This window comes from Talaromyces atroroseus (assembly GCF_001907595.1).
Source record: "Talaromyces atroroseus strain IBT 11181 chromosome Unknown scaffold_4, whole genome shotgun sequence".
NCBI lineage: Eukaryota > Fungi > Ascomycota > Eurotiomycetes > Eurotiales > Trichocomaceae > Talaromyces > Talaromyces atroroseus.
The window spans coordinates 984,016-1,011,016 of NW_017971436.1; the positions used below are offsets into that span (position 1 = coordinate 984,016).

Genomic DNA, 27,001 nt, shown 5'->3' on the forward strand with positions numbered 1-27,001 from the left:
ACATCTTTTGGACACAACTACTCAATATAACTATGATGGAGCTGCTGATTGGCTCATTACTAATTCAGGTATGTATAACAATACATGTTGAGGACTAGAGGGTACGTGAGTAAACTGCTATAAAAACGATGAATTGATAAGAAGCAACCCAAGCCCAATAATATATAAAAGATATCCCATATAAAGTGGTGCGGAGAAAGGAAAACGCCTTCGTGAATGATTTATGCAGCAACCCATACGTATAAATACCCCTTTTTTAACGACGACAATCGCTTGCAAAGATATGAGTCCGGTCGTTGATATGAATATGAATGAACAAGCTCGCAAACTAAACGCCTAACAATGGACACAACAGAATAATTCATGTAGGTCGTCAGGGGAACAAAAAAGGTATCTCTCGCTCGCTGCGTGAAAATAGATGATGGATACACGTAAACAACTCGACATGACGTGGCTCATAATATGATATGGTATTGGGGTTTTGTATGTATGCTTTTGTATATAATGATAAGATGTCTAGGTCGATATATTCAGGAGTGACCTAGATATGAAGGCGACGAATAAAGAGGAAGGTAGCAATCAACGGTCACCATTCATGCCAATCGTCGACGGGCGTGGTCGCAGACTGAGCCGGCGAGAGACGACATTTTCGCTACGCAGTCGAGGCTGCTGTATTGCGGTGTAACTAGTAGCCATTTTGCTAGACGGGGCGGAGATCCGTGTATTTTGCAAAGCGTGGGAAGCAGTAGGTGCTGAGTTTTCACCTGCCTGACGAGGACTCTCGGATGTGCCACGATCCGATAAACCTGCCATAGTCGATGCGCCATAGCGGCGGAATCCCGGCTGGATCTTGAAGCCAGATGTTGATGGGATCCCCGAACCGGCGCTCAGCGGTGTTGCATAGCTGCGGCGCTGCGTGATCGAAGACTGAATGGATGGGGATATCTTTGATTGCTGAGATAGTGTCTGCTGGTAAGGGGTAGACAAACGAGTCGACGGTGAGTCAGCTGCAATACCATCGCGAGAGAGCTGGTTCTGCGAGTAACCCCCAACTTCTGTCATCGCCCGGGATGGAAGTGTACGGTTGAAGACAGGGTTACGTTCCTCGGAGTCATCTTCACGCTTCAGCCGATTTGACCCAGACAGGCGATGAAGACGAGAGGGAGGAGCAGCCAAAGATGGGGTTTGCGGCGAGACCTTCTCGTCATGTGATAATTCTCTGTGTCCAGATGATGGTCCCAGATTGATTGTATTTGCTCGGTGACTAAACAATCGCGATCCAGGGTCTTCTTGCTGATTGGAAGTTTTCAGCTCATGGCTCATGCTTCGTCGAAACCGGGTGTGAACTACTTCGTGGCTGTCAATGGTTGATTGATGTCGGCTTGTCGGCCGGGTCTGTTCCTGCTGGCTGCTTGGCTGGCAAATGGTCTGTTCTTCTGTCAGTGCAAGACAGAGTTCAGTTAGTCCGCGGCACAGGCTGTCCGCTTTGCGTTTGGCTTGACGGTCTGAAAGACCTGTGCCGGTCACGGTTGATACAGTGGTGGAAAGAGTCGGTGTTGATGTGGAGGCTAGCATGTTGGTCAAAGTCAATGCGTCTGTAGCAGTTGCTTCAAGTGCATTGAATACGTCTGGGCCCACTACAGGCTTAGCTTTGGTCAAAGCCGACTGCAACAGGGTCTGTATCGAATTGGTGGTTGTTGCAGCAGATGTAGTTTCCAAAGTAACACTAGACTTGCGAGTATGTTTTTGTTTCGGTGACGAAGACAATGTTGTGGCCGTTGTAGTTGCTGTACGAGGACGTTCGCCCGAGACACTAGACATGGCAGCAGCAGACGACAATGGGAATTTGCCCGTTAATTCGAGCTTTCTTATTCGGGATTTGAGATCATCCAGTTCATCCCACACCGTAGAGGGGGCCGTCGTGGACAAGCTCGACTCCGTAGTCCCATCGTGTCGGGTCTTCTCCCCATCGGACGGAGACGCTTGTCGCACAGTTCGCGACGATAAATTCGATATATTCGAATATCTGAAGCGCGCATCGGCAATGGAAGTTTTCAAGTCCGGCAGTGGCAGCTGTGGTAACTCTGGAGACAAGTCACGGTTGTAACGACTGCGTGGTACGTTGATCACGGATCTAGAACTGCTATTGAGGTGGCGGAGCCGAGAGTTGTCATCCAGCGGATGAGCTGATGCAGACGTTGAGTAGTTGGAGGTAAACAAAGGCGAGGCGTTTTGGGAATAGAGCGGGCTGCTCTGGTATTTCAGCTGTTCGGGAGAAGGACTCTGCTCTTTAACAAGTGAACTCCGAGTCGACAAGCCTAGCTTCTACACAGAAAGTCAACAACAGCCAGAACGAAGGACTGGAACGCAACTACTTACCCTTCTCCGGTCCAACTTGCCGAGGGAGTCGCGCCGGCTACTCACACTTGATTTGGCGATGTTCAGGAAAATGTCGTCGCTCCTCGAGCGAGTGTCATCGGTGCTGTAGTCTTTCAGCTCGTCCGCGCTTTGTTCTTCAAACGAACCAGTGATTGTTGGATCCATTCTCGAGGGGCCGCTTCGGGGAGACAGCGGGGTGGACCCACGGCGCCGACGGGAGGGAGACGCAAGGGTTGCCGTCGATCCAGCCTTTTTGAGGATGGACTTGTTGCTTTTCAAGACGGCATCTATGCTGGGCGATTCTTGAGTGGTAGTCTGCGGTGGGCGCAACAGGCGGTCCTGGAAGGCCGGGGGGGTGAAAGCCGATGCGGGCGCTCTTCTTGTGGAGGCGGAAGAGGACGAGGAGGGCCGAAGCTCAGAGCTGGGGCTGGATTGGGGGAAGTAGGACGAGGACGAGGAGGAATCGTTGGACATGGAGTTGGGGTTGCCGTTGAAGTTGAAGTTGCTCGTGGCAGGTGCAGCGGGATCACGGGGTGTGCCAAGACCCGCGTGATTGTGGTGGTTGTTGTTGATGTTGCTCCTCTCGGGACTCCCGTCAACAGAGCCCGTCGACAGGCGCAGCGCGTTGTATTTGCGCGACGGAATCTCGGCCAGCGCAGGATTCGACAGCGCGCTTACACTGAGCGATGACCGATGGGACGAGCCCGAGTGTCTTTTCGTCGGCGTCGCGGTGGCACTACTGGAAACATGCGTGTGGGCGGTGCGCGGCCGTTGGTCCGGCGTCAGGGGGGACGAAGGACTGCTCGACACATCGGCGCTGCGACGTGTGGCCTGGCGAAGCAAAACGGACGGCCGATGGACAAGATCCGGGTTTGTCTGGCGTCGAGGCCTCGTCCAGCTGGTGGTGTCGCTCTCTGCGTTTAATCGCATGGCCGTGAGAGCCGACGGCGAGAGCGCAGACATTCTGGCATATGTACCGAGAAAGCAAACTCCAAATAACGTCAAAGGGGAAAGACAGAAAGCTATTAATCAACGCGAGACAGTAATGTATATGGCATCGTCGCGCTATCACGGATTGACTGGCGAAAATGAACAACAAAGGATATTCTCCTTGTGCCTGGTCCAGAAAAAGAAGCGAGATATGACGGCCGGCTTTTTGCAGGAAAAGTTCGGGGGCTGCTCTTGGGGGGGGGCCCTTAGCCTATACCTATGCTTATAAGCATATATTAATTCGCCTAACTCTATCCCCGATTAGTGGGCAACCTTAGTGACACGGCGCCTGGCTAAAGACGGTGTGTCATGCAATATATATGCTACTTGTCCTATTTCGATTAATTGCTATGCCATGTTGCCATTCACGAATTCAGTATTTACTATACAGTGGTCAGCGTCTTCCTTCACACGCACAATGGCCAAAATCATTCTCCAGTGGAGCCAGGTGGCCGAATGATTAATCCCACCGGTGTTGGAAGTGACAGGTAGCAAAGCTACTACCGCCATCATCGAGTTCCTGTTCAGTTCATGTACACGACGGCACTCACCGCCAACACGTAGGGCCGCCAGCATCCATCTTGCTTGTTTGTTTGTTTGTTTAGTGTTGTTGTTGTTGTGCACGGCGCTGCCGAGTGGATACGGCGAATACGCGCTCTTTGGCCCCGAGCCCTCAACAGCGCGCAGTCCGAGGAATTACGGTTATTTGACTAGGTACACAGCGTATATAAGTTATACTAGTTACTTATCTGTCTATTTCCCGCAGCAATCGACCTCAGTTTTAGGAATCTCTTCGGCGATGCGGTCAACATCTGCGTTGTACACATGCATGTCGGCCATGTGAGGAACTTGCCGACTGCATGGTGTATGCAATGCATCTATCCAGCACGTACACGAACTCGCTTCTAGATTGACCATCACTTGCTGCTCGATACTCCATTGTTCGCTCCAGAAAGAATCGGGGTAATAAGGCATCGAGGTTCTCATTTTGAACTTTTTCAGCCATGGTAACCCACTATACCTGTCAGCAATGTTATACAAGTGTCCGGTATCTCAACGAATAATCCACGAGGCATCAAACTGGATGTTTGATGTTGCACGGAAGAGATTCCGCTTTCTAAACCACAGTTCCTGGTACTTGCTGACTTGCATGTCTGATGATTTTGATCTCGTCTTAATGCTCGTTCGCCACGTGGAAGACTATTTGATGCAGAAATCAACCAACTTCCCGTCAACATTGAAAACAGACAGTGTCTCCGCAATATTAGAGAGGACACAAATACGAAGCTGGGGAATCGTATTTTTTTCCACATTGGGTAAGCACTTATTGGGATAGGCATGATGTACGCCTGTTTCATGTTAGTTTGAACCCCTGGCCTCATTTAATCTAAATGCATACATACGTACTCAAAAAGAAATCCCGAACTGCTTGGAAGCTTTTTGAAATCTTTCTATGCTTTGTACTAACTGCGTATAAATTAAGGAGTTTAGCTGTTGGCACTAGATAGTACATGATGCCATTCGAGTAGGGCAGATCCTTTGCAACATGCAGTCAAACCATCGTTTGTACTGTAGTTTACTGTTTGTAGAGAAGTAATTTCTATTGGGGACGTGATATCCACCCGTTTTGTACTAAAGAATCCAATTCGAAGCCATTTCGCTTATATTCCTAGTATTCTTTTGGTTGCAAAACTTTTTGCTAAGATTTGTTAGTAACCCCCCAACTAAGTCTAACACTGACTCTGATAACCATACTCATTCAAGCTTTCAACGATTGTCGTGTCTTGAAAGTATATCCCAGGTCGCCTACCTAGGTACGTATATAGAAGAAGAAGAAGAAGAAGAAGAAGAAGAAGAAAAGAATCACTCAGGGCGGGAGAAATTTTCCTTCTATAATCCTGGTATGGTGGCTAGCACTTCGAAGACGTCGATAAAGAACCCCTTCTTTACTGTTAGATACTGTATAACTACCATCAATGATATTGTACTTCGGAAACCACTCACGTGACCAGACATGGGCGTGTTTTGAAACACGCTAATTGACCGCAGTTATCTTTCTTTCTATTCGCAGTTCGATGCAAGACAAATATGAAGTTATTCTGCTATCATTTCGAACAGAGTAGATTCAACAAACACTACATGTCACTCTCGTATTTTCTATCAAGTATCGATAAAAGTGGTTTGTTTCAGATTCAACAGTCTGACGGCTAATTGTCTGTGCGAGCACCTTTTATTTTCCTATGTTTCAGGTGTAACGCCAGTGATTTAGTGCGTCAACTTATCATTTGATCAATTCTGAATTTGTTTATACTAATTTACGTCTAGGCCCCGGCTCGTTAGCTTGCATGCCATGAACTCTTCTGGAAAGCCAATGAAGAGTAGTGTATCAAAATGCTGATCTTCTGCAGGTCTATTAATAATTTGCTACGCGTGTCCCGCCAATCTCCAGAACGTTGCATTGACAAATTCTTCAAGTCCTACAAGATTACTACGCCGTGTGTCATACACCGTGTACTGTCCTGATCATACCAAGGGAACAAGATCTTTTCTCCTCTGTGGTCATTATATGTCTTCTTGTCTTGACCCTTGACTAGATCTCTGTTGTTAGTCATGCGAGATGTGACGAGGCCGCTGGTTTGCATTTAAAATTACGGATACCACAGCCATACCGCAGCATGTAACGAATTAATTGGCTGCCGCAGGGCTAAATTTAGATGCACCCCCCTGCCAGCCGATGCCGCTAGCAGCCTGGGGCCACTGATTGGCCAGATCGAGTGCAGGGAATCTTGACGTGCTCGCCCAATTGGCCCGCGGCGGAAAGCACGGTCCACCTGCCATCGCCGTTGATTGGCCATGCTGCTTTTAGCGCCTGCGCCTCCCCGTCTCCTCCTCGTAAATCCAAAACCAACCAGGCCAATCCTGCCTCAGCACGGAGTAATAATAGCAGCTGTAATTAATACCTTGCCTATACACTGCCTTCCCAATTAAAGTAAAACTGTGCCTTCCTCTTTCTCCTTCGTCCATTTCCCTCGCCTTCTTTCTCTCTCTCTCTTCCTCTCTCTCTCTCTCTCTCTCTCTCTCTCTATTCACGTTTTGCTTCTTTTCCTTCTGCTTCTTCTTCGTCGTCCCTTTTTCTTACAGTAATTACTCTGTACTTCGTTTAAATAAACACATCCAGTCTCCACTCTCCTTGTATCATCATCTCAAGGCTGAGACACCCGTCTTTTCATTTGCTCCGCCCTCAAACGCCGCCACCTACCTAGGTACTTCTCAGCTCTCTGCCTCAGTACAATCGCTCCCTGGCGGATCGACTGTTTCAGCGTATCCTCGTGTGTGCGCGCCCTCGCCTGCCAGTTCTTTTGCTCGAGGACAATTCCCGTGCAACAAACCCCCGCCATCCCTTCATCTGCGGTGGATCTCTCAGTTTCGTCTTCCTCTTCCTCTGCTGTTGACATCCTGTCGTTGCGAGCCAGGCCTCTCCTCTCGCGGGGGCATTTGTTTATTTTGGTATGTGTTAATACTTTTCGCTCATTTCGACTCTGACATCGACTGTCTCGCCCACTTCGTGAATGCTTGCTTGCTCTCGCTCTCTTTCTTTTCTCTATCTTGACTTTTAAAAGAAAAACAAACGGCCGGGGTTTGGCGCGGCCATGCTTTCTGCGTCGTCTCTCTAAACAATCAAATCACATTCCGCTTCTCCTCTGTCTATCTCGAGCCATGGAGACTGACCGTGTTCATTCCAAAAGGCCTTTTGCGCAGGTTGCAACCGCAAACACTTATATATTCCGTCACCCTTCCGGATGCTATAGTTCTTCAACTCTTTTCGATCGGTCGCAGAGTGGCGCAAGTGACCGTGGGCGGGCTCTCACAACCAAACGCAGACTGACTGCTCGCACAGCCGTCAAGATGCCCGTCCAGACAGGTCCCTCGCTAGTTTCTGCCTCGCTCGATTCATCTTTCGCCCGAGACTTCGGCGACCCAGTGGATTGCGCTTTACGCTCACAGCGTCAAGACAATCGTTCGCTCTTTACTACACAACAAGACAACGGCTTTCTGTCCACTACAGAGCCGCCTATCTCCTTTGAACATCGCGAGAGCGTCTCGTCATCTGGAATCTCGGAATCCACCGACTCATCACCTACCACGACGATTTCAACCTTCGATACCACCTCTATGACTGATACCTCGCCCAGTTCTTCCCCAGAATCTCCGTCTGCCCTTCCAATAACCTACCCAAAGTCGACAAGGATACCCGAAATTACAGAAAGAATTGCCATGCATTCAGATGCACAGGCTTCCTCTCTATCTCCTCTTCCTTCAAGCATGTTCTCATCCACTGTGAGGCCAGTGTCCCCCGCAAGGCGAGCTCGAAACCTCAAAAACTTGTCTCTGAAGGTGCCATCACCCACTTCACGCCCTGCAATTTCCACAGCGCCTGTCGTAGAAGTCACAAGTCAAAACTTCTCAGCCCCGCCATCACCGATACACCGACCTGCCAAAACTGCTCGTCGAAAACCTGCAAACTTGACCATCCGCACTCCAGCGTCAGATCAATCCACCTTCTCTCGTAGCATTGCCGACATCATCCCTCCTACTCCAAGTGTCTCGCAACGCTCTCTACGTCATTTCGAATCATCTCCCTCATTGACCTCTATGTTCTCTCCTACTATGGCTCCGTTGAACGGCATGCAAATACCTCGGCCTGTTACACGAGACGGCATGCCTGTGATGCCGGGTAGCTGGCAAGATTCTCCGCCCCCATCTCGACAAACCCAAATTGGTCCTGGTTCCAGTCTTCAACAAGTGACTGAAGAAGACGATTACCATCTCGATTCACGTGAATCGACAAAGCGTACCGAACGGAGCTACCCTGATGGCCCAATCAAAATCTACGAATCGGGTGTCTACCTTTACCTTGAACCGACACGAGATGAGGCATCAAAGTTTGATGTGGTTGTAAATGTGGCCAAGGAAGTTGTGAACCCTTTTGCTGGCGAGACAGAACACAAAACAGATACTGTGGTATCGACATTAAGGAGACCTTTACCTCTCGCCAAGCGACTGTCGATAGCGGAGCCAATGACTGCTATCTCTGAAGAATCTTTCCACTCGGCATTTGAAAGTCTTCCCACCACCCCGAAGATGGAGAATAGCTCGACGCCGGAATATATACATGTTCCATGGGATCACAACTCGGAAATATTGGACGATTTGACGTCGTTGTGTCAGTTGATTGACGACCGGATAGCGCAGGGGAAGTCTGTTTTGGTCCACTGCCAGCTCGGCGCCAGTAGATCGGCTTCTTTAGTCATTGCATACGGACTGTACAAAAATCGCGATCTCGATTTTAACGACATGTATGGCATTGTGAAGGGGAAGAGTTGCTGGGTTGGACCAAACATGAGTCTGATATACCAGCTGACGGACTTCCGATCTCGACTACAGCGTGGCGAGCCGGCTAAGGTGGCCAATCAGGAGTGGTTCAAACTACCATCTTTTTCTCAAAAACAAGTCCTGGATACATCTGGTTTGAGCGACGAGAAACCCCCATTGGCAGAACAAAATAAAGAACAAGAAGACCAAGCAGAACAGAGCCAGACAGCAGAGGTTCAGGTAGAACAGAGTCAGCCTGCCTTTACTTTAGAAACTATATTCTCACCGGTACAGTCTACGTTTGCGCATAACTTTATAAAACCCGCACCTCCGCCGCAGAAGCAGCATAGAACCGGCGTCCACGGTGCACTGCCGCGGCCGCTTCCCCTTCGAGAGAAGTATCAGAGCTTCGAGTCATCCATGCAGTCCAGCGACAAACCTGAGACACGAAGACTGTCGCATATTCGATACCCCACAGTCCAGATGGACCTCGTGATGCAGGATGTTCCCTCCTCGCCATCAATACTCTCTCCTCGGGCAACACCTTATATGTGCTCGTCGCTCTCGCGAACTCTTGCTGGAGACTTGGCAGGAGTTGCTTCTCAGACTTTCTTTGACTTCGGACAAGCATCGCTAGATCCTCGGTCACCGCCTCAACGGCGCGAGCTGTTGATTACGAGAAACATTGATGAAGTTCTTTAACACGCGGCCGTCTCATATATTATTCATTTATATTTCATCTAAATCAGCATACACCACTTGTCCCCCGTTACATACCCTCATCCACTACATAGCTCTATATTTTCCGGACTCGACATTGAAGCGGGCTTCGCATGTCTGAGAACTGAGAGCACATATTTTCTTACTGAACATTTTCATCATCATCATCAGCATCATCATCATCATCATATGACTCACGCTAGCATTTTTCGATGGCTTAGCATGATCTGGGACATGTGGTTGGTCACTGGCGTTCAAAGTCTTCCCAATATTTGTTTGCGACGGGATGGGACGGACCTTGTAATATTATTAGTTTACTTTTTTTTTGGCTCTTGTCTTTCATTTGCATGTCTTGTTGGCCCTGACTGTTTGGGTGAGCTCATACTTAATGCATGATGAGAACTAGAGTTGGCGGCGATCGGCCCCGCGAAAATACCACGATCATTTATCCTCTATCGTCTAGTATCTATCACTCTTGATATTGGATGTATCTTATCATGTAGATATATGTCTCTATCCAATGTATCACGTGAATACGCGGGGATGACCTCAGCGCCTGAGGTACCCAGACTAGCCTAGCTTCCTTTGGTGGGGTGTACCGTGTCCGTGTATTAAAATTTACTATCGATAACATCTTGTTCTCGCAATTGTCTACACCAACGCCTTCTTGCAGGCAAACAGACGAGAGGTTCTATTCAATTTTAATTACAATTATAATCGCGCAAACATGGCGCACCCAGCGACAGACAATCAACATCCGCAGTATCTCGAGCCAAGCGAATTAGGCACGCGGGAGTAGTGAGTCTTCTTATCTTGTTACTCTTTAGATCAACCAGGATTTGTATGTAATATGTATGCTTACTGTTTGCATGATTGTATGTATCAGTTGGGAAACATTCTATACCCGCTCTTTGGAGCACATCGCCTCAAAGAAGAGCAACACCACCGAGGCGAACGAGCTCGAAAAACAGACATACAGAAACAACGAAGACGATGATGACGATGACGACGATGATGATGATGACCCCGGCACATCCTGGTTCTCCGAACACGACGCTCCAGGCAAAGTCTTGCGATTTCTGACGTCGCGCACATTCCCGCTTTCGCCGCGAAATACAAGCAGACACACTGCCACAGATGCATACCCGAGTATACTAGACCTCGGCACGGGGAATGGGAGTATGCTGGCCCTCTTACGTAAACGTGGTGGGTTCAAGGGCGTTATGGTGGGGGTTGATTATTCGGCGCAGAGCGTGCAGTTGGCGAGGGAGTTGCAGCGGTTGAAGCTGCATGCTGCGTATGAGTCTGGTGAGGACACGGAAGATGACGAGGATGATGAAGGGGATGATGACGAGCATGAAGATGTTGTCGTTGCAGCGACCACAGCATCGACGAATGCGAATAACAATGATAATGCTGTGGTGCATGCAGAAGCCATCCCTCTCCAAGAGCAGGACATTCGCTTCGAGGAATGGGATATTCTCGACCCGGCGAATGAGAACATTCTTTCGCACGCAGAAGACGATAAGAAACTGCCCTGGTTCCCGTATCAGGCACGCGGCTTCGACATTGTGCTTGACAAAGGCACGTTTGACGCTATTTCGTTGTCAGGTGAGACTCAGGATGGGGCAGCAAGGACAAAAACGCATATATGCCACAAATACCCCATTATTGCGGCCCAGCTCGTGCGGCCGGGGGGATATTTGGTTGTGACTAGCTGTAATTGGACGGAGGATGAGTTGGTGAGGTGGTTTACGGCTGCTACGACTACCGATGGTGGTGATGCTCGGGAGTTGGAGGTTTGGCATAGGCTGGAGTATCCGCGGTTCAGGTTTGGGGGTCAGGAGGGACAGGGTGTGTGTACGGTGTGTTTCAGGAGGAAACTATAGATCAAGCACGGATGTATATAAAATGTATTAGAATAAAAGGCATATGCAAGTATTATCAATTCCATTCTCTTTTCCTTGACTAACAGAAAAAAAAATATATATGAGAGAGTGCCCAACTAACCAACTCCATGGTGAATATAAATGTGAACTAGATATAAAAATCAGACGAAGACGCCACTATTGAAAGAACCAAGGAAAGGAAGAAAAGAAGCCCGCTCAAAATCGATAGAATAAAAACAACAGAACCATAAGTATCTGGCCCCAGAAGGATCGGATCACTTCTGATCAACCAAACAAAGCAACGCCTCCTCAAGAATGAATTTCCCTTCTTTATACTTCTCGCCAGCCTCGTAAGCTTTGTCATATTTCCATCCCACTATCACCCGGCATTGTCGGCACGAGATATCTCGCACAACATGTCGGCCCGTGGTCATGCTACGCTCGACGGGTTCTGCGTGCGTTACGTTGACTACTGTCTGGAAGAGGAAAGCTTTGCCGTGCTGGCCGCGGAAGTTCTGTATGTTTATCAGCATTTTGCTTTCTTTCTTTGCCTCGGGAGATTAGGAATGAGTGTACCCGGCTGATAATGTCGTTGTAATCTGCGAGATGTGTCTTGCATTCTCTGCAGCCGAAAACCTTATTGGCGTTGAGGTAGACGTTGTATGTGAGTCCCATTTTCGCTCTTTCTCGGTCTCTCAATGTATTCTTCCTTCTTGCGAGCAGACCTCGTAGCCACTTTCCGAAACTTGTATCCGCCGATGTCGCCGCTAGGTATTTCTATAATGACGAGCAGAAAGTCTGAGCCAGTCTTTTTCTTTTTTTTCCTCTCTAATTCAGAGCTCGTCTGCTATTTCAGCCGTCGAGAAGGCTGTGCACAGAACGAAGTGTAAAGTGTACTATGTTCAAGTATACCCTTATCGATGACGGGTCGTCGTGATAAGCTCGGAGATGTGGGGGGCTAAGTTGAACGAGGCCCGACGGAAACCGGACGATGATCGGAGGGGGGGTTTATGTCTTGCAAATGTTATAGAGTTGTGTAGTTGAGTGGAGGTGCTGAAAAGACCGAGTGGTATCACGAAATACTATTCTGGGGATCTGGAATGGAGCGAAATGAAACGAAATTCAGTCGTCCTGGATCAGGTTGAGCAACGTGACACTAGGCCTGGATAGGCTAAGCGCGGATGCCTGCGCAGATTCGCTGCCTGCACGAGGGGGGCACCTGACCAGCCGTCACGTGGCTGTCCTACCTACTGATTCTTATTCTTATTCGCTTTGGTTACACGAGTTTAACTATCCTACAGATTCTGCTAAGATACATCATACATCTCATCCTGGTATGTGCATCCGCCAATGATGTTGCCCGGATAACAGCTCCAAACAATGCAAACACGCTGCGAGATGCTAAAATATATACACACAAAACCAAAGTATAGCAACATTCTATCTATCGGGGATTCTCAACATGACCTCCAAACCCGCTATAAAATAATCATCGGCCGAAAAAAAATATAAAATGCTCCATTCGCGGCTTCGTTCCCTCCCTCGAAAAGGGCCCCGTGCAACGCACAAGCATGAGCACGCACCCAACTTTTCAAATGACAATAATCACAACGAAGAGGGCGAAGAAGACGAAGAAGAAGAAGAAGAGGAGGAATCAGAGGACATATTCTCCGACTTCCTGTCCCATCTCCTCCCCGACGATGCTCACCAATTCCACGGTGATCCCGGCCAGCTCCTCCGCTACGAATCGCCATTATACGGGCCATTGACAATCATGGTTCCACACTATCCTGACCATGACACTACTGCTGATCAGACACAAACAACGGTCGACGACGGCAGGAGGCTTTTTGCCCATTTTCTCTGGAGTTCGGCTCTGGTCGTTGCTCAGGGCGTGGAGGATGCGGATGCGGACGCCAAGGGTGCTGTGTCGAATGGCAACAATAATGATAATACGAATATAGGAATGTGGAATGTCAAGGGACACAGGGTTCTGGAGCTCGGTGCTGGTACGAATGCATCTGTTTTTGCGCAAGCACGTCACCACGTTTGTTGAGTATCTTGCTCATGACATCTACAGGCGCCGGTTTACCATCTATAATATCCGCTCTAGCCTCCGCATCGCACGTCACCATAACCGACCACCCATCATCGCCGGCCTTTTTGGGTGCAATTGAATATAACACTATGAGGAATGTGCCGGCATCAATACGTCTCAACATTGAATCTATGCCGCATGAATGGGGGACGCTGGGTGACGACGACTTCTCGCGGCAGAATAGAGGGCAGTTCACGCGGATCATCGCCGCAGATTGTCTATGGATGCTGCATCAGCATGAGAACTTGGTCCGGACTTTGCTCTGGTTTCTCAGTGAGGGTGGTAAAAGGGAGGGCGCTCCCACAACTACGACTTCCCCTGATGATAGTGGCAGTACGAGCGGTTATCACGATCAAGAGGGGAAAGAAGATGGAGAAGAAGAAGGCCGGGTTTGGATAGTCGCTGGATTCCATACAGGCCGTGCGATTGTGGCGCATTTCTTCGAGACCGCTGTGGCCATGGGCCTGGAAATCGAGAGTATATACGAGCGCGACGTGAGTACAAAGAATGGACAGCGACCCTGGGAGCCGGTTAGGGTTGGAGAGGGGCCAGAGAATCGGATGAGGTGGTGTGTTGTAGCTGTGCTGAAGAGGTCAGTTAGGTGACCGCACTATAAGATACTCCTAACTACGTACGTGTACAATGTCAGAAATGAAGAACCAACTAGCCACTGTTCAATATAAAATCCGTCAGACTCGGAGACCGATGTTGTCTGGAGACCTCGGGTAGTTCAAACTAAGCACGGAAGAGCCACCTCCGCCGTCCTTGATTCGGAGGGCCATATGACGTCAAACTCCACTGCTGTTGATTTATTTGTATTGTATTTTTTTTTTCCGCTATTCTAGTACTCCGTACTCTGTAGATACTAAGTATGTAATTATCTATCTGTGAATTATTCCCCGAACGATGGTTTCTCAAATGGAAGGAAAGTAGATCCCGTGACTGGGGGGCATTACACTACACGGAGTATATAACCAGCCAATTGCCAGAAAATCGGAGCAGAAAAAAAGAAAGCAATTGAACAAAAAAATTGCCTCCATGAGGGATAAAAGGCCAGGAATGTGACTATTACCGACCATTCCATGCAAAGATCTACAGGTGGATCAATGGCGTTGTTGCTGTACGCTAAATATCTACGTAGCATGTAAAAAAAAAAAGTTGGCTCTTTTTTTTTTTTTCTTTTTCTTCTTTCTGGTGAAACAAAAATCTAGAATCTAGCGGACCGGACTAGAAAATCCCGCTAATTAACCCGTCGGGGATGACGGAGTATGGAGTAAAGTAGCAGGAAAGATGTTGCACAGCTGGAGAGAAACAATTGCAGGGATCATCATAATAGTATTCGTGCCTGGACCGAGGGCTACATGTACGGATTAGCCGCGGAGGAGTTGTTATCCGCTCGTTTCCTGGCCTGTCTCGAAATGCAGCTAGTAGATGAGTGAACAAAAGAACCATTAAGTTGAGATCGCTGACCTGTATCTCGGTGAATGCTGGTACCTGTCGATCGTGTTCTTCTACCTAATCTGACTGTTCAATTAAATTAAGCACAGAGAGGTACGTACCTGCGGAGGACTCCGTCGTTACTAAGCGTACTGTATGTAACATTGTTTGTTAGTGAACTAGTTTAGTTACAAGTCACGTCACCGGCTGACCTAACCATGATAAGAACAACTAAGTTCGTTCGTTAACTACGGAGTTCGCAGCAACTGCTCCGTACTAGTTTACTATACCTTATGGTCAGCAATATACTCCTGATAGTTAGTTATACCTTTGCATGCAAGGCTCATTCCAGGGGCCGAATTGATCACCCTCTGCGGCTGACAGCACGGAGTATGGTTGTCTCGAAGCGAATCAATACGGTACTGAGAATACAGCGCGAATCATCGTTCCATGCCAGCGCTGCGGTGGGGGCGATAGGGGTCTGGCCTCAGCCATGCACTCATTCTTGATTCATTTCTGTTATTAATTGTTACGGACTCCAGACTATGGGGAAATCCATCGCCAAACCATGGATCCGCGTGCAGGGCTGATTTTCAGAAGAAAAAGAAAGAAAAGAAAAGAAAATAACACAATGATGAGACTGACATAAAGTAAACATGAATACGAATGGGAACATCAGCCTATATGGCAGTCAGACTTCATGCTAAGTCAACTAGAGGGTAGATGGCTATCGCCCCACCGGGCTAATTCCAGTAGTCCTTTTTGGCATTTGCTTTATTTCCTAGGCTCAGGTACAGGTACGTGATGCCGCTTATCTTGCCAATTGGCCTGCTCGAGCTAGCGCAGACGATATTTTACTGACTTATCGCAACATCCTCGAGGCCGCAGGCGCAGTCGATGCGCGCTAACCGCAACCGGCCTAGTGCCATACTAAGAATAAGTCGTCCCGTACGGTAAATACGCTCGAACCAGCCAATCCCCGCGAATTCCGTCGATCCAGTCAGGTCACTCGCAGCCCACGCTCGCGCTAGCCGCTCTCGTCGCTCGCTCTCTTCCCCCCATCGCACGCCCACGCCCGCTTCCTGCTCTTAGCTGCCTCCATCCATCATTCTTCTCTTTCTCACGCCATCGTTATTCTCTATCATTCCACCTCTTTGCTCTCTTTCTCCTTCGCTTCTGCCACGCTTCTCCTCCGCCAATTCTTCCCGCTCTAGCCCTTGCCCAGGCCCTTGTTGTTTCCCTCCCACTGCCACACTTGCGTTATCATACCACCCCCATCCAGGTACACTCCACCAGCGCTCCGACTACACCACGAATCCGGCTTTCCATTCACCGCACAATTCGACCATATAGCCATATATAACCGTATATATATACATATTTCCTCGTCTCGTCTTCAGTCACGGCCAGCATTCCGGAATCTCGAGAGTGAAGGGCTGTGGCTGTAGGATCTCCGGCTTTAGAAATAATGGCCTCTTTCAAGGTGCGTTCAATATCCTGCGGCTCATCGCTGTTCCCGTGTCTGATTCGTGGCTGCGCCCTTTAGGAAACCTCCGTCTCCCGCCCCGTCCCGCAGATGGGATCTCTGACTCAGTCCCGCGCTCACTCCCACTCCATATCGCTGGGTGCCATCAATGCCAACCACCGTGTGACTCGCCGAAAAAGCATGAGCCGCAGGGGAACAGAGTCAACCTCGATCGGCGCTACATCCGGCTTCAGTTCGTACCTCTCCCGCGGAATCCATGCTGCCAGTCCCGACAGCTCCGTCGGACGCAAGCACTCCCCCAGCTCCATCGATGAGAACGTCGCCGTCGACGGGTCTGGTCCCGCCAGCAAGCCTGTCAATACGAAGAACCGGAATCGCCGAGCCAGTGAGGGATCTCCTCTAGTTCGCGGAGAGGGCAAGCGCGTGTCCACAGAACTGCGTTGTGATCAATGTGGCAAGGGGTATAAACACAGCAGCTGTCTGACCAAGCATATGTGTGTATATCCCTGACCTCCCATTATGTCTCCATGGCTTTTCTCGTTCCGGTATCCTAGTATGTCTATGGCTGACCTTGACTGTTTGCTAGGTGGGAACACAATCCGGCGTGGGCAGTCACGTCGAAGCTTTTGATTTCAAAACACCAGCAGGTGCAGCTGCTCGAGGCTGCCACTGTGTTGGTCGCTATGAATCATGAAACCGCCGACACTACAGCAGAAGTCACCGCTGCAGCGGCAGCGGCCGCTGAGGCAGAGGGAGAGGATGATGCTGAAATCAATGAAATCGAATCGGATAACTCATCCGCCTCTCCTGGTGCATCCTCTGATATCCACGACGGCATTAGCTCTGCAGAGACGACCCCGCCACCAATGGATGATGACGAGGACATCGAGTTGGACACCAAATCGTACCGCAACAGCAACTTCAACTACATCTTTTCGCGGTCCTACCAGTCTGTTGCATCTAGCTCATATGCAGACAACGGGTCTTTGCACTCCCCCGCCTTTTCCCATTTCCGCCATTCCAGCATCGACACCCGTCCGTCGACCGCGGAAACGACCGGCGGTGGTTTCCATGAGGACGACAGTGAGGCGAGTGACCTTGCTGCAGCCATTCGACTGTGCAACTTTGGTACGCCTCGCTCGAATGCTGTGGCAACCTCTTCGGACGTGCCGCCAGTTCCTCCGCTACCAGCTCGCTACTTGGGCCAGCAGACCGGACTTACCGTTGCTGGAAGTGTACACGACAACAACGGCAGCTTTGGCATCGCCGGATCAACCCCGGCGGTATTTGGATCTTTCTCCTTGGATCCCTCGCAATCCTACAAAGTCTCGGATGAGCGAGACGTGAAGATGGGTGACGCAGATCGCGAGTCGAGACATCGCCGCAACAACGACGTCGACTTTGGCAGCCGCCAAACACACGATGACGACGATGACGGCGTTTTTGGGCGAATGGAAGAATGATGCCATTCCTTCCATTCCCGTTTCACCTCGCTAGGGGAGATATATATACATATATATTTCCCCTTCGATCGGTCACGTTTCTTCTACGACACTGTACGAATTTTTGCTCTACCTTGTTTTTGTGCGCTTTTCCTTCCTTTGGAATACTTCTGTTTTGTTTGCCGTTTTCCCTGTGTGTCTAGCAACGTAGTGTATACGTGTGTGTAATATGTATACATATGTGTATGTATGTGTGTGGATACGCGCGTGAATTGATTGATGGCTTGACATGGACAGATTTTTCCCTTTTTTTCTCTATTTTTTTAACAGCATTTTCCAGCGTGTATTATGACTATGCTAGCTGCCTTGTATCTTGTATACTTGTATACTTGTATCCGTTTCCATCATTATCATGTAGTGTCTGTCCGTTTGGAGCGAGCACTTACCTTGCTACACGCAGGAGTCGATGTCGATATTCAGGGAATATGATGTTCCTGCGCTCTTATACTTAGATGAGTCTGCATATATATATATATATATATTCTAGGCTTGCAAATGTATGAATGGCCGATTCGGGCAATCGACATGCAATCCGGGGAAGGAGCGCCCTACTTACTACTGCGGTGCATTACAGAAGGAACGGCCTGGCACGTGAATCCATTCGTTGCTTGCAATCCGAGTAAACATACACCCATCTTCTTCTCTTCTCTCAACATACAAATACACAAAGACTAAAAAATTATACAAAATCAACCCTCAAAACCAAACAACCTCACTCCCAACTAGAGCTTCCTTTCTTCCCTCCTCTGCTTCTCCCAACTCACCCGCATCCTCCGTCAGTTTTGCTTCAGCTTCCTCCCGTCTCTTTCGCCTCTGTTGCTGGCCCATTCGGTTCCGACGACGACGCCGCTTCTCAGGCGGTGTCGGTGGAACCGAATCCTCGCCGGGCTCCAGACGAGGAAAAGGAACCGACGGCAGAGGGATGAGCGGAAGGACTTCCTTCCCTTCTGCATCAACACCATCACACACAACAACGGGCTTGTCGGGGGCCCTCCTAGACGGCAAGTTGACTACGGGAGTGCCCTCGACGTGGAGATCTGATACCACAGTCAAGGGTTCCCGCGAGTCGTACCGTCCAGGCACCGGAAGACCGCTGTTGTCGGATGATAGGGCCGCTCCCGAGCTCTTATTGACTCCGGGAGCCCGCCCGACGTGGCAATCTAGCACCACACTCGGTATTGGTGCCTCAGCAGGGGTGGTCGTGGAGCCGGTGGGAATTGGGTGTTTGGTCGAGCTCTCGTTTCGGGTTGGAGGCCTCCTGGCGAGGCCTTTGGGTGCCACTGTCGAGGAGGCCATAGAAGAACTGTATGGGACAGAAGAACAGCCGTATTTTGAGTCAAATTCGGCTTTGGTGATTGTCCACCGATTCACGGAAATGAGTCTCCTAAGCGAGGGATTCTCTTCTTCAACATAGAGATATTCGACGATCTTGAGAAGTCGCTCCGTGTCGCTGGTAGAGGAGGTGCTGTCCTTGTTGGTTTCAAGGGACTCAGCCTGCGATTCGATTTTCTTGACGAAGTCTTCAAGATATGGTTCTTCCTTTTCCAACGAAAGGGCGACATTGGTTTTGCTGAGGTCTTTTAATTCATCAGGCTGTCCAGCAATAGCAGGAGCAGCAGGAGCAGCCTGTTCCTCGCTCTTCTTAGAGCATATTCGCATAAGTGCCACAATACTATGGAAGAGCCCCAGGACACATGCCAGGAACCCCACAATCCATATCAGATTAGCCTGTTTTGGCAGGTCATATGTCAAGGGATATGCCGAATACAAAGAAGAGACAGAACTAAAAGACCAATTCGGGCTGTGAGTTGTGGGAGCGGCTTTGAACGGTGTCACCGAAGCGAGCGACGTCTCTGTCTGGGTCTCTGTCATTGTCCTTATAATTGGAGTAACCGTGATGGATAGATCGCGTGTTGGCCATATGAACAAGCCATCTGGTCCTGGCCAGGGACATTCGGGACAAAGAGGATCAATATACCCTATAGGGTAGTTGTAAACGGGAGTGGTCGTAGGTGGAAGACGAACAGCAGTTAAAACACGACGAGCAGAGGGAGTACGAACGAGTTCGCCGCCATTTCTAATCCCAAGACGAGTTTTTATCCCATCGAAGACGTTCTGAGAGAATTCCTGGAGAAGAGAGAGAGACGGCCGCTGGACGTCTGCTACCAAGGGCATGAACATGGTCAAAATTGCGGTGGCACAGATGCCCCAGAGAGGGAGGAGCAGCATGTTGAAGACACCACCAGTCTTTGAACTGAGTTTTCTTTTTGGCCAGAGATAGAGAGGGAAAACTTTCAGGTATGACGATGAAGATATAGGATGGACTGCCTTCCCAGACAGGACAGGAGACAAGGTATGACTGAAATGAAGTTGACGTTTTAGACGATGAGGATGCTGGACCTGAAAAGACTACTGTGCCCGATGATGTGATGAAGTTTCTAGCGCAAAGTGTTTTTGAGAGGAATTTCAAAAGAAGGCTGAAGATGATGAGATGTAGGGAGCCAGTTTTGATGAGTGACGACTGATTCTTCTTCAAAGAAGCCAAGCGAACAAGGTCCAAAAGCTGAAGACAGTGAGAGAGTTTGAAAGTTGAAGAACCAACGATGCTCGGGAATTCTTGATGGGACGTGTGCGTGTGTAGGGGTGAGATGGGAGAGGAGAGAAGAGGGACTCAGATGTCCAGGGTCTTAGACACGCATCGAGATTGAGTATTCAACCCTTGAACGGAAATGTCCGTTGACAATAAGTCAACTGCTAACCGGCATGTGACTAACCAGCGGTGACTGTTTAGGACAGGGCAAACAATTCATATCTAGGCAGTTGGAACCATAAAGGGATTCGCGAAAATGGATTGAAAGAGCGGTTGGTGAGTTGTGTCAATGCCTTCCGTTTTAGGAAATAAACTGTCATGGCAAGCCATGAAAACAATCGATACTATTGCCGATCTCGATTATCAGTCCTCCTTATTGCCGAGCGATAGTATTTGAGGTCAATCAAGGTCATTGTTAGTCTATATGCAATCCAAAAGGACAAAGTATGTTTCAGGCTTTTGAAGTCCAATTTTACCCATTCGAGCTTGTATCAACCGATCAAAGAAAAGACACATAAAATTTCCCAGAATAAAACGCCATGCCGTAACCACATAAAATGGGACAAATATGATGAGACGAATATCAAATTGTTGCAAGAGCAAGGCTTCTTCTTCTTCTTCAGTCCACATCCATCTCTTCCTCCACGCCTCCATCCACCAACACCTTGGCCTTCTTCTTCTGCCGCTGTCTCTCTTCGCCAAACACCTTTCCAGCAATCTTCTCCTTCTCCGCTGTAAGAGGCACATTTTGCTCCTCCATTTCGCGCAGCTCCTTGCGAATAAGATGCTCGCCCTCCGCAACCACTCTGCGATCTGCCTCGCGTTGACGGTCGCGCGCAGCTTTGCCTGCCAGTCGTCTCTTGGTGAACACGCGCTCTCGTCGTTGCCGAATCTCCTCCACTCTTTCCATCGCCTTGAGCGTCGTTGCAACCAGGTTGCGGTCGTATTTGACCGGGATGTTCCTCTTCTTTGCGAACTGTGAGAGTAGGAGTGATGAGTCGACGATCATTTCTTTGCCGCGGAGGGCGCGGTGAGTCTTTGTCCACTTCAGTTTTCTGGGTTGGCGTTTCATTTTGAAATTCTTTTTTATATTCGGTTAGAAAATATAACTTTCCCATCTTGAACTTAAAGAAACAAGAACTTCTTACCTTCTCGCACTTGCTTCGACAGAAGCGGAAACTGCGTGCATCATTTCGAACAAATGTAATTCCCTTGGATGGATATACGCTGTGCAAATCGTCAGTGGCATGCCCAATGCGATTAAAAAAAAAGCCGGGGGTTCGATAACATACGGACGAGAACAAAAACTGCATACTTCCACCCTGTCATACAAGTCAGCGTATTCCTGTGTACACACACACACACATACACATGCAAGTAAATACATACCTCATCTTGAATGAATTCCTCTAATTGACCTCGCTTTACAACAGAAAGACGACGTTGTATGAAGCTGTAGTTAAATCGAAGCAAAATCGCATAGAAAATTATGTGGGGCATTGGCACAGCACCTAAAAAATCAGAACGCTAACCAAACAGGGGTTAGCCAACGCCAAGATCGACTTTTCTCTTTGATCGACTTTTTGCCAGTCGCCGCCATCAGCCAAAGCACGACCTACGTCTACTTTCTCTCATCTATCGCTGATAATTCTCTCGTCGATACATACACGCAATGGCTTCTGCGTTTGTCGTTGGCCTCGGACTGGCCACCACTGCTTTTCTGGTGAGCGAGAGCCGTCTGCAGCATTCAACATCAATCAGGGAACAAACATCATCATATGCTAACCAACATCTCCCAGGGCCGTGCTGGATATGTCGCACTGCAGCGTTACCGGGGAGGAGTCAACAAACTAGGCCGCGCATTTTACAAGGGGTATGTTGTGGAGACCCAGCAGTCGAACGAACGATTCACCGGGCTAACATACTTTGTTTTGCAGTGGTTTCGAGCCCAAAATGACTCGTCGTGAAGCCTCGTTGATCTTGGAACTCTCGTAAGTCTTTTTTTTCTTTCTTCCGCTGCACTTCCTTGCACTTGCTGCTGAGAACTGAGGTTTAACAAAACATCAATCGTACAGGGAACGAACCTTGACCAAGGATAAAGTTCGCAAAAACCACCGACAACTCATGCTCCTCAACCATCCTGACCGCGGCGGAAGTCCCTATCTGGCCACAAAGATCAACGAAGCCAAGGAATTGCTTGACAAGACTCTCTGAAATTGAGTCGGCTTTGTTTCTTAATCTGCTTGACTCTCGATATCGACATCTGCATTGTCAAGGTTGGCCAGTATGAAGTAGGCACGTGTGTGCCTCTTGTGTTTCAATAAGATATTTATATACCATGGATCATTTATTTTTGGGATTTGCATAGCATGGCGTTCTTGAAGGATGATTTGCCGTTGATTGATCGTGTGAGAGAGTGTTTGCATGTTGCATGTATTGTACAGATATTAAATCAAACCTTGGTCTCGCCGCTCCTATCTAATTGGTTTATCTTATTCGCCTAATGCTTTTATCTCTGCTGACTCGTCTGAGATACATGGTCGAATATTAAGTTGATCATGAATAGACACCACTAATATTGATTCGGCTTGAGGCATGGTGATTAGTATCAAGAAGGATCAATGTATAAATTGATTGAGATTCTATCATACCGTACTTTCATTAAACATTCTCTAGCAGCATATTACTTCCATACAATATACAATGAAGTACTTAGGTATCTACTAACCCTCAATTAAGAAATCTCTCTAGAAACGTCTCTCGCTCCTCTTGAGATTTGACTATGACTATGCCAATGCTACTAACTACCCAGTGCTTGTCTGACATACTGAAAAGTGAGAGGAAAGATAAGGAATACCGCTTCTTCGGCTCCATTCTCTTATATCCAGGGACTTTGGCAGCGCTAAGCGAGTTCCTGATTCAGCTCCGACGAGGCTATCCCTGAATCCAGTACCGCTTCTAGGGCTTTTGCCCTCCTGTCTGAAGCATGTTCAATGATACCCATTTAGCACCGGTTTACACCAGACTGTCACATATCCTTCTCAATCAACCTCCTATTCGATATCTCCTCAGTACGACAACTCTCCACGAGACGTCATGGACAGAGATGCGTCGATTGAGACACCTAAAAGAAGGCGTATCTACTTTCTGAAAGGCATTAGAGAGTTCTCTGAACCTTATCATATTAGAGCAGAGCAGAGGCAAAGAAGAGCAGGTAAGAACCTACCACAAAGGAAGTTGCTGTTGATAGATATCTGAAAGTAACAATCCCCTCTATGTCCCCAGAAACCGTCAAGGATGAGAATAAACACAGAAGAGATCTCAGAATCCAAGAGATCTTTGATATCGAAGAGCAATGCATTCTTCTTCGTGGGTCATGCTATGTGGCATCAATGATATCGGATCCAGAAGCCCCAGAAATCTCCTTGACTGATGTCGAAGTTGGGATATTTCTCCGTTATTGAAGACGATATCATAAACAACATACTCGGCCCCATAGAAGAAAATTCTAGTGTCGATGGAGTTGGACGTTGAGATAGGCTACGATCCACGTAACTCACACGACGGGCAGCCTCTTTCATCGAAGAGTAGCCTAGCACAGCACAAAATCAAGGCCTTTAACCAGCTTCTCAGGAGAATCCAAAACACAGAGCTTTTGGATCCCAGCAAACTGATCTAAAACGGGCCAGCGAAGTTCGACAATCATATTTAACCAACAAGTCAAGCACAAGCCTCAAGTAACAATGATTCGAAGAAAGACGTCAAACAAAATGATTTGAATCATAATAGGCTCCTGCGAATGACACCCATTGTGTATCCGCTAGTTGGTATGCTACATATCCTACGCATCCGACAGATTTTCCCTTTTTTGGGATGAGTGACCGGGGGGGTTATGGAGTTCAGCGAGTTATGTGTCAGTAATTTTCCCTTGTTAGAAAAAAGATAAAAGGTGCTTGTAAATCAAACAAGCAAAAAGAAACAACAATTGGTCAGTATGGGGCTCGAACCCATGGCCTTGGCGTAACATATCATATTAGCACCACGATCTAACCAACTGATCTAACCGACCTTGTTGAAGCGACGGACAAAATTTGGTTCCATATCTTACGTTCAACCAATTTTATCTTAAAAAGTAAACTAAAAGAGCAAGATACAGCATTCCCTGTAAAGTTTGGAACTGGCAAAAAAATGTTCATGGTCAGTATGGGGCTCGAACCCATGGCCTTGGCGTAACATGTTGATATTAGCACCACGATCTAACCAACTGATCTAACCGACCTTGTGGCGTATGTCTCGCATTTTTGTCTGAACGTAGCTAGTTCATTTGATTGGACAAAAGAAAGAAGCTACATTGGTTAACTCCGTAGAGAGAATTAACAATTATCACGAAGGAGGAATTGCAAGCGATGAAATTTATCGTAGGCATGTATCTGTATAGGTCCGAATAATACATGTATAAAATACGAAACGCCTTTTAGCAGAGCGGAGGGGGAAAAAATATAACAAGTCTCGTTAAGCTAGCTGACAGCGACGAATGTTATCATGTTAGTATTTTCCCCTGCTGTGTATGCTTAGATACTGTAAACCCAATCTACTTCCGTCATGTTTTGTGGGATTTTAACCACATGCCACATACTACCTTTCGCTGGATGCAAAAGACCTAGGTACTTTTGTGCAGTCTGCGTTTACCCGGTGAGATCACATGTGATCATACTACATGTTTTAAAGGGTCCAACTGAGAGCAGCCATGCAAGCTTATAGTCTTACACACGGAGTACTAGCGCATATCCAATGATAATATAGGAGGGAGAAAAGAACTCCCAATCAGCCGCTACGGGTTCATCCATCAGGTTCATGTCCCCGTTACTTGTGACGGCTCCCGAGGCGCTTCCTACTCGCAAGCTCCGACTAGGCGGATAGGGCACCAGGTCAATTAGCCCTTACCTCCTCGTGGCTGCATTGGGAAATGCCTCAAGCGGTGGTTTTCTAGGACTGGTGGATTCCTCACTTATAAGGATTAGGCGTACACTTGATACTTTGATCTCCTCTCTCTTTTCTCCTGCTCGGTTTTCTCGTGTATAACCCTAGTTGCTTTTAGTCAATAGGAATGACGACCATTACATTACTTGGGTAGGTAGGTCAAGAGACAGGGGAGGAGGGAAAAAAAAGGAAAACAAAAAGATTAACTGGTCAGTATGGGGCTCGAACCCATGGCCTAGGATGCTGTTAGATAAATAACTCATGCGGTGCTTATGATGAAATCTTGCTTACCTTGGCGTAACATATGCGTATTAGCACCACGATCTAACCAACTGATCTAACCGACCTGATTGGATGGACGATTTAGGCGTTTTCCGCTCGGAGTTTCAGGTCACGGAAGGAAAAAAAAAAAAAAAGAGCCATAGCTACCTTAAAAAGGGGACCAGCGATTCACTCGGTCATTTGCAGGCGATGAAATTGATGTTGATTTTATGTATAGGCGTCCACGTGACGCATACGGAGTGTCCGGCGGGTCAGAGGAGGTCAATTAAAGCATAAAAAAAACTATCTTTCTTCAATCAACTTCTTCGTCTCGTGATCTAATTATTCCCTGTATCTAGCTAGATTGAGGCAAAGACAGTGAAAAAAAAAGGGTTATCATGGTCAGTATGGGGCTCGAACCCATGGCCTTGGCGTAACATGTTGATATTAGCACCACGATCTAACCAACTGATCTAACCGACCTAGATGTCACTTTCTCGACGGGTTTGGATTATGTTAGACCTCTCCCATTTACGCCTCCAGCGATACTTTATGCCATCCCTACCGACGACTTTGCATCGAAATCATACTTCGACTACGTATTGGGTGCTCTTTTTTTTTTATGGCGCAGCCATGGTCCTTTATTTGCCTGCACATTACAGTTACCTTTGGGTTTATCGACGTGGACTTGGTAGTAGAAATACTCCGGTGTAGAATGCCAACTGGCCAATGATAGCAGAAAAGCCAGTCTAGTATTCGTCGGCAGTGAGTGGTGCACTTGCAGGGAAGCAACGTCTGATCTAAGGATAGTGGGCGCCGAGATGTTGACATTAGGTGAATTTTAGAGAGTGAAGATAAGGGGGCCTTCATTTACATCACATGAAAGGCTAGTCTCGCCAGTCCATGAGCGCGAAGTTGTTGATTGTCTTGACGTCTGCCTAGATATCCGTCCAGCTATATATACATATAACCGCTAGTTATATGTGCGCGTATACCCTTATCAGATGACCTGGCACCTTAGTGATCGAACGCAGCATTCCGCATGTCACATGGCATTCATATTATCGTGTTGTATACATCATACAATGGTGTCATACGTCGAAGTGCTCAGGTAAATGTTAAAAATTTCTTGGCTATCGCATGAACCATGAAGTTCCTTTACACATCAGGCCTACGCGGTCACCGAATGATTAATTAGACAAGTAGATGGTCATGCCAACTTATTTCAATTCATCCATGGGCTTGTGGCTTAGGGTGATTCTCTATTTGCATGGGAGCGGTCCTGATTGCTTGGAT

General features: G+C 48.0%; 8 protein-coding genes across 8 annotated transcripts, besides 2 other annotated features; 5 read left to right on the forward strand and 3 right to left on the reverse strand.

Annotated features, from left to right (window-relative positions):
• Positions 1-579: 579 nt before the first annotated feature.
• UA08_04227 (hypothetical protein) lies at positions 580-3,342 on the reverse strand (the record flags this gene model as incomplete). Its single annotated transcript, XM_020266526.1, has 2 exons — positions 580-2,325; positions 2,380-3,342. The coding sequence occupies 2 exons, from the start codon at positions 3,340-3,342 to the stop codon at positions 580-582; spliced, it is 2,709 nt and encodes a 902-aa protein (XP_020120776.1).
• A 3,933-nt stretch (positions 3,343-7,275) lies between these two features.
• On the forward strand, positions 7,276-9,444 carry UA08_04228 (hypothetical protein; the record flags this gene model as incomplete). Its single annotated transcript, XM_020266527.1, has 1 exon — positions 7,276-9,444. One exon carries the CDS (start codon positions 7,276-7,278, stop codon positions 9,442-9,444), a length of 2,169 nt encoding a protein of 722 aa, XP_020120775.1.
• A 168-nt stretch (positions 9,445-9,612) lies between these two features.
• Positions 9,613-9,651: a repeat region (Identified by RepeatMasker using a combination of RepBase library and repeat library created with RepeatScout).
• Positions 9,652-10,189: 538 nt separating this feature from the next.
• UA08_04229 (hypothetical protein) lies at positions 10,190-11,351 on the forward strand (the record flags this gene model as incomplete). The annotated part of the gene is made up of 2 exons (XM_020266529.1): positions 10,190-10,260; positions 10,349-11,351. The coding sequence occupies 2 exons, from the start codon at positions 10,190-10,192 to the stop codon at positions 11,349-11,351; spliced, it is 1,074 nt and encodes a 357-aa protein (XP_020120782.1).
• Positions 10,444-10,487: a repeat region (Identified by RepeatMasker using a combination of RepBase library and repeat library created with RepeatScout).
• Positions 11,352-12,864: 1,513 nt separating the features above from the next.
• Positions 12,865-14,326, forward strand: UA08_04230 (hypothetical protein; the record flags this gene model as incomplete). The annotated part of the gene is made up of 3 exons (XM_020266530.1): positions 12,865-13,360; positions 13,432-13,943; positions 14,312-14,326. The coding sequence occupies 3 exons, from the start codon at positions 12,865-12,867 to the stop codon at positions 14,324-14,326; spliced, it is 1,023 nt and encodes a 340-aa protein (XP_020120781.1).
• A 2,028-nt stretch (positions 14,327-16,354) lies between these two features.
• Positions 16,355-17,835, forward strand: UA08_04231 (hypothetical protein; the record flags this gene model as incomplete). Its single annotated transcript, XM_020266531.1, has 3 exons — positions 16,355-16,369; positions 16,433-16,866; positions 16,959-17,835. 3 exons carry the CDS (start codon positions 16,355-16,357, stop codon positions 17,833-17,835), a joined length of 1,326 nt encoding a protein of 441 aa, XP_020120508.1.
• Positions 17,836-18,570: 735 nt separating this feature from the next.
• UA08_04232 (hypothetical protein) lies at positions 18,571-20,103 on the reverse strand (the record flags this gene model as incomplete). Its single annotated transcript, XM_020266532.1, has 1 exon — positions 18,571-20,103. The coding sequence occupies one exon, from the start codon at positions 20,101-20,103 to the stop codon at positions 18,571-18,573; it is 1,533 nt and encodes a 510-aa protein (XP_020120509.1).
• A 980-nt stretch (positions 20,104-21,083) lies between these two features.
• On the reverse strand, positions 21,084-21,536 carry UA08_04233 (hypothetical protein; the record flags this gene model as incomplete). The annotated part of the gene is made up of 1 exon (XM_020266533.1): positions 21,084-21,536. The coding sequence occupies one exon, from the start codon at positions 21,534-21,536 to the stop codon at positions 21,084-21,086; it is 453 nt and encodes a 150-aa protein (XP_020120506.1).
• A 600-nt stretch (positions 21,537-22,136) lies between these two features.
• UA08_04234 (Mitochondrial import inner membrane translocase subunit tim14) lies at positions 22,137-22,678 on the forward strand (the record flags this gene model as incomplete). The annotated part of the gene is made up of 4 exons (XM_020266534.1): positions 22,137-22,187; positions 22,264-22,337; positions 22,402-22,455; positions 22,540-22,678. 4 exons carry the CDS (start codon positions 22,137-22,139, stop codon positions 22,676-22,678), a joined length of 318 nt encoding a protein of 105 aa, XP_020120507.1.
• Positions 22,679-27,001: the final 4,323 nt, after the last annotated feature.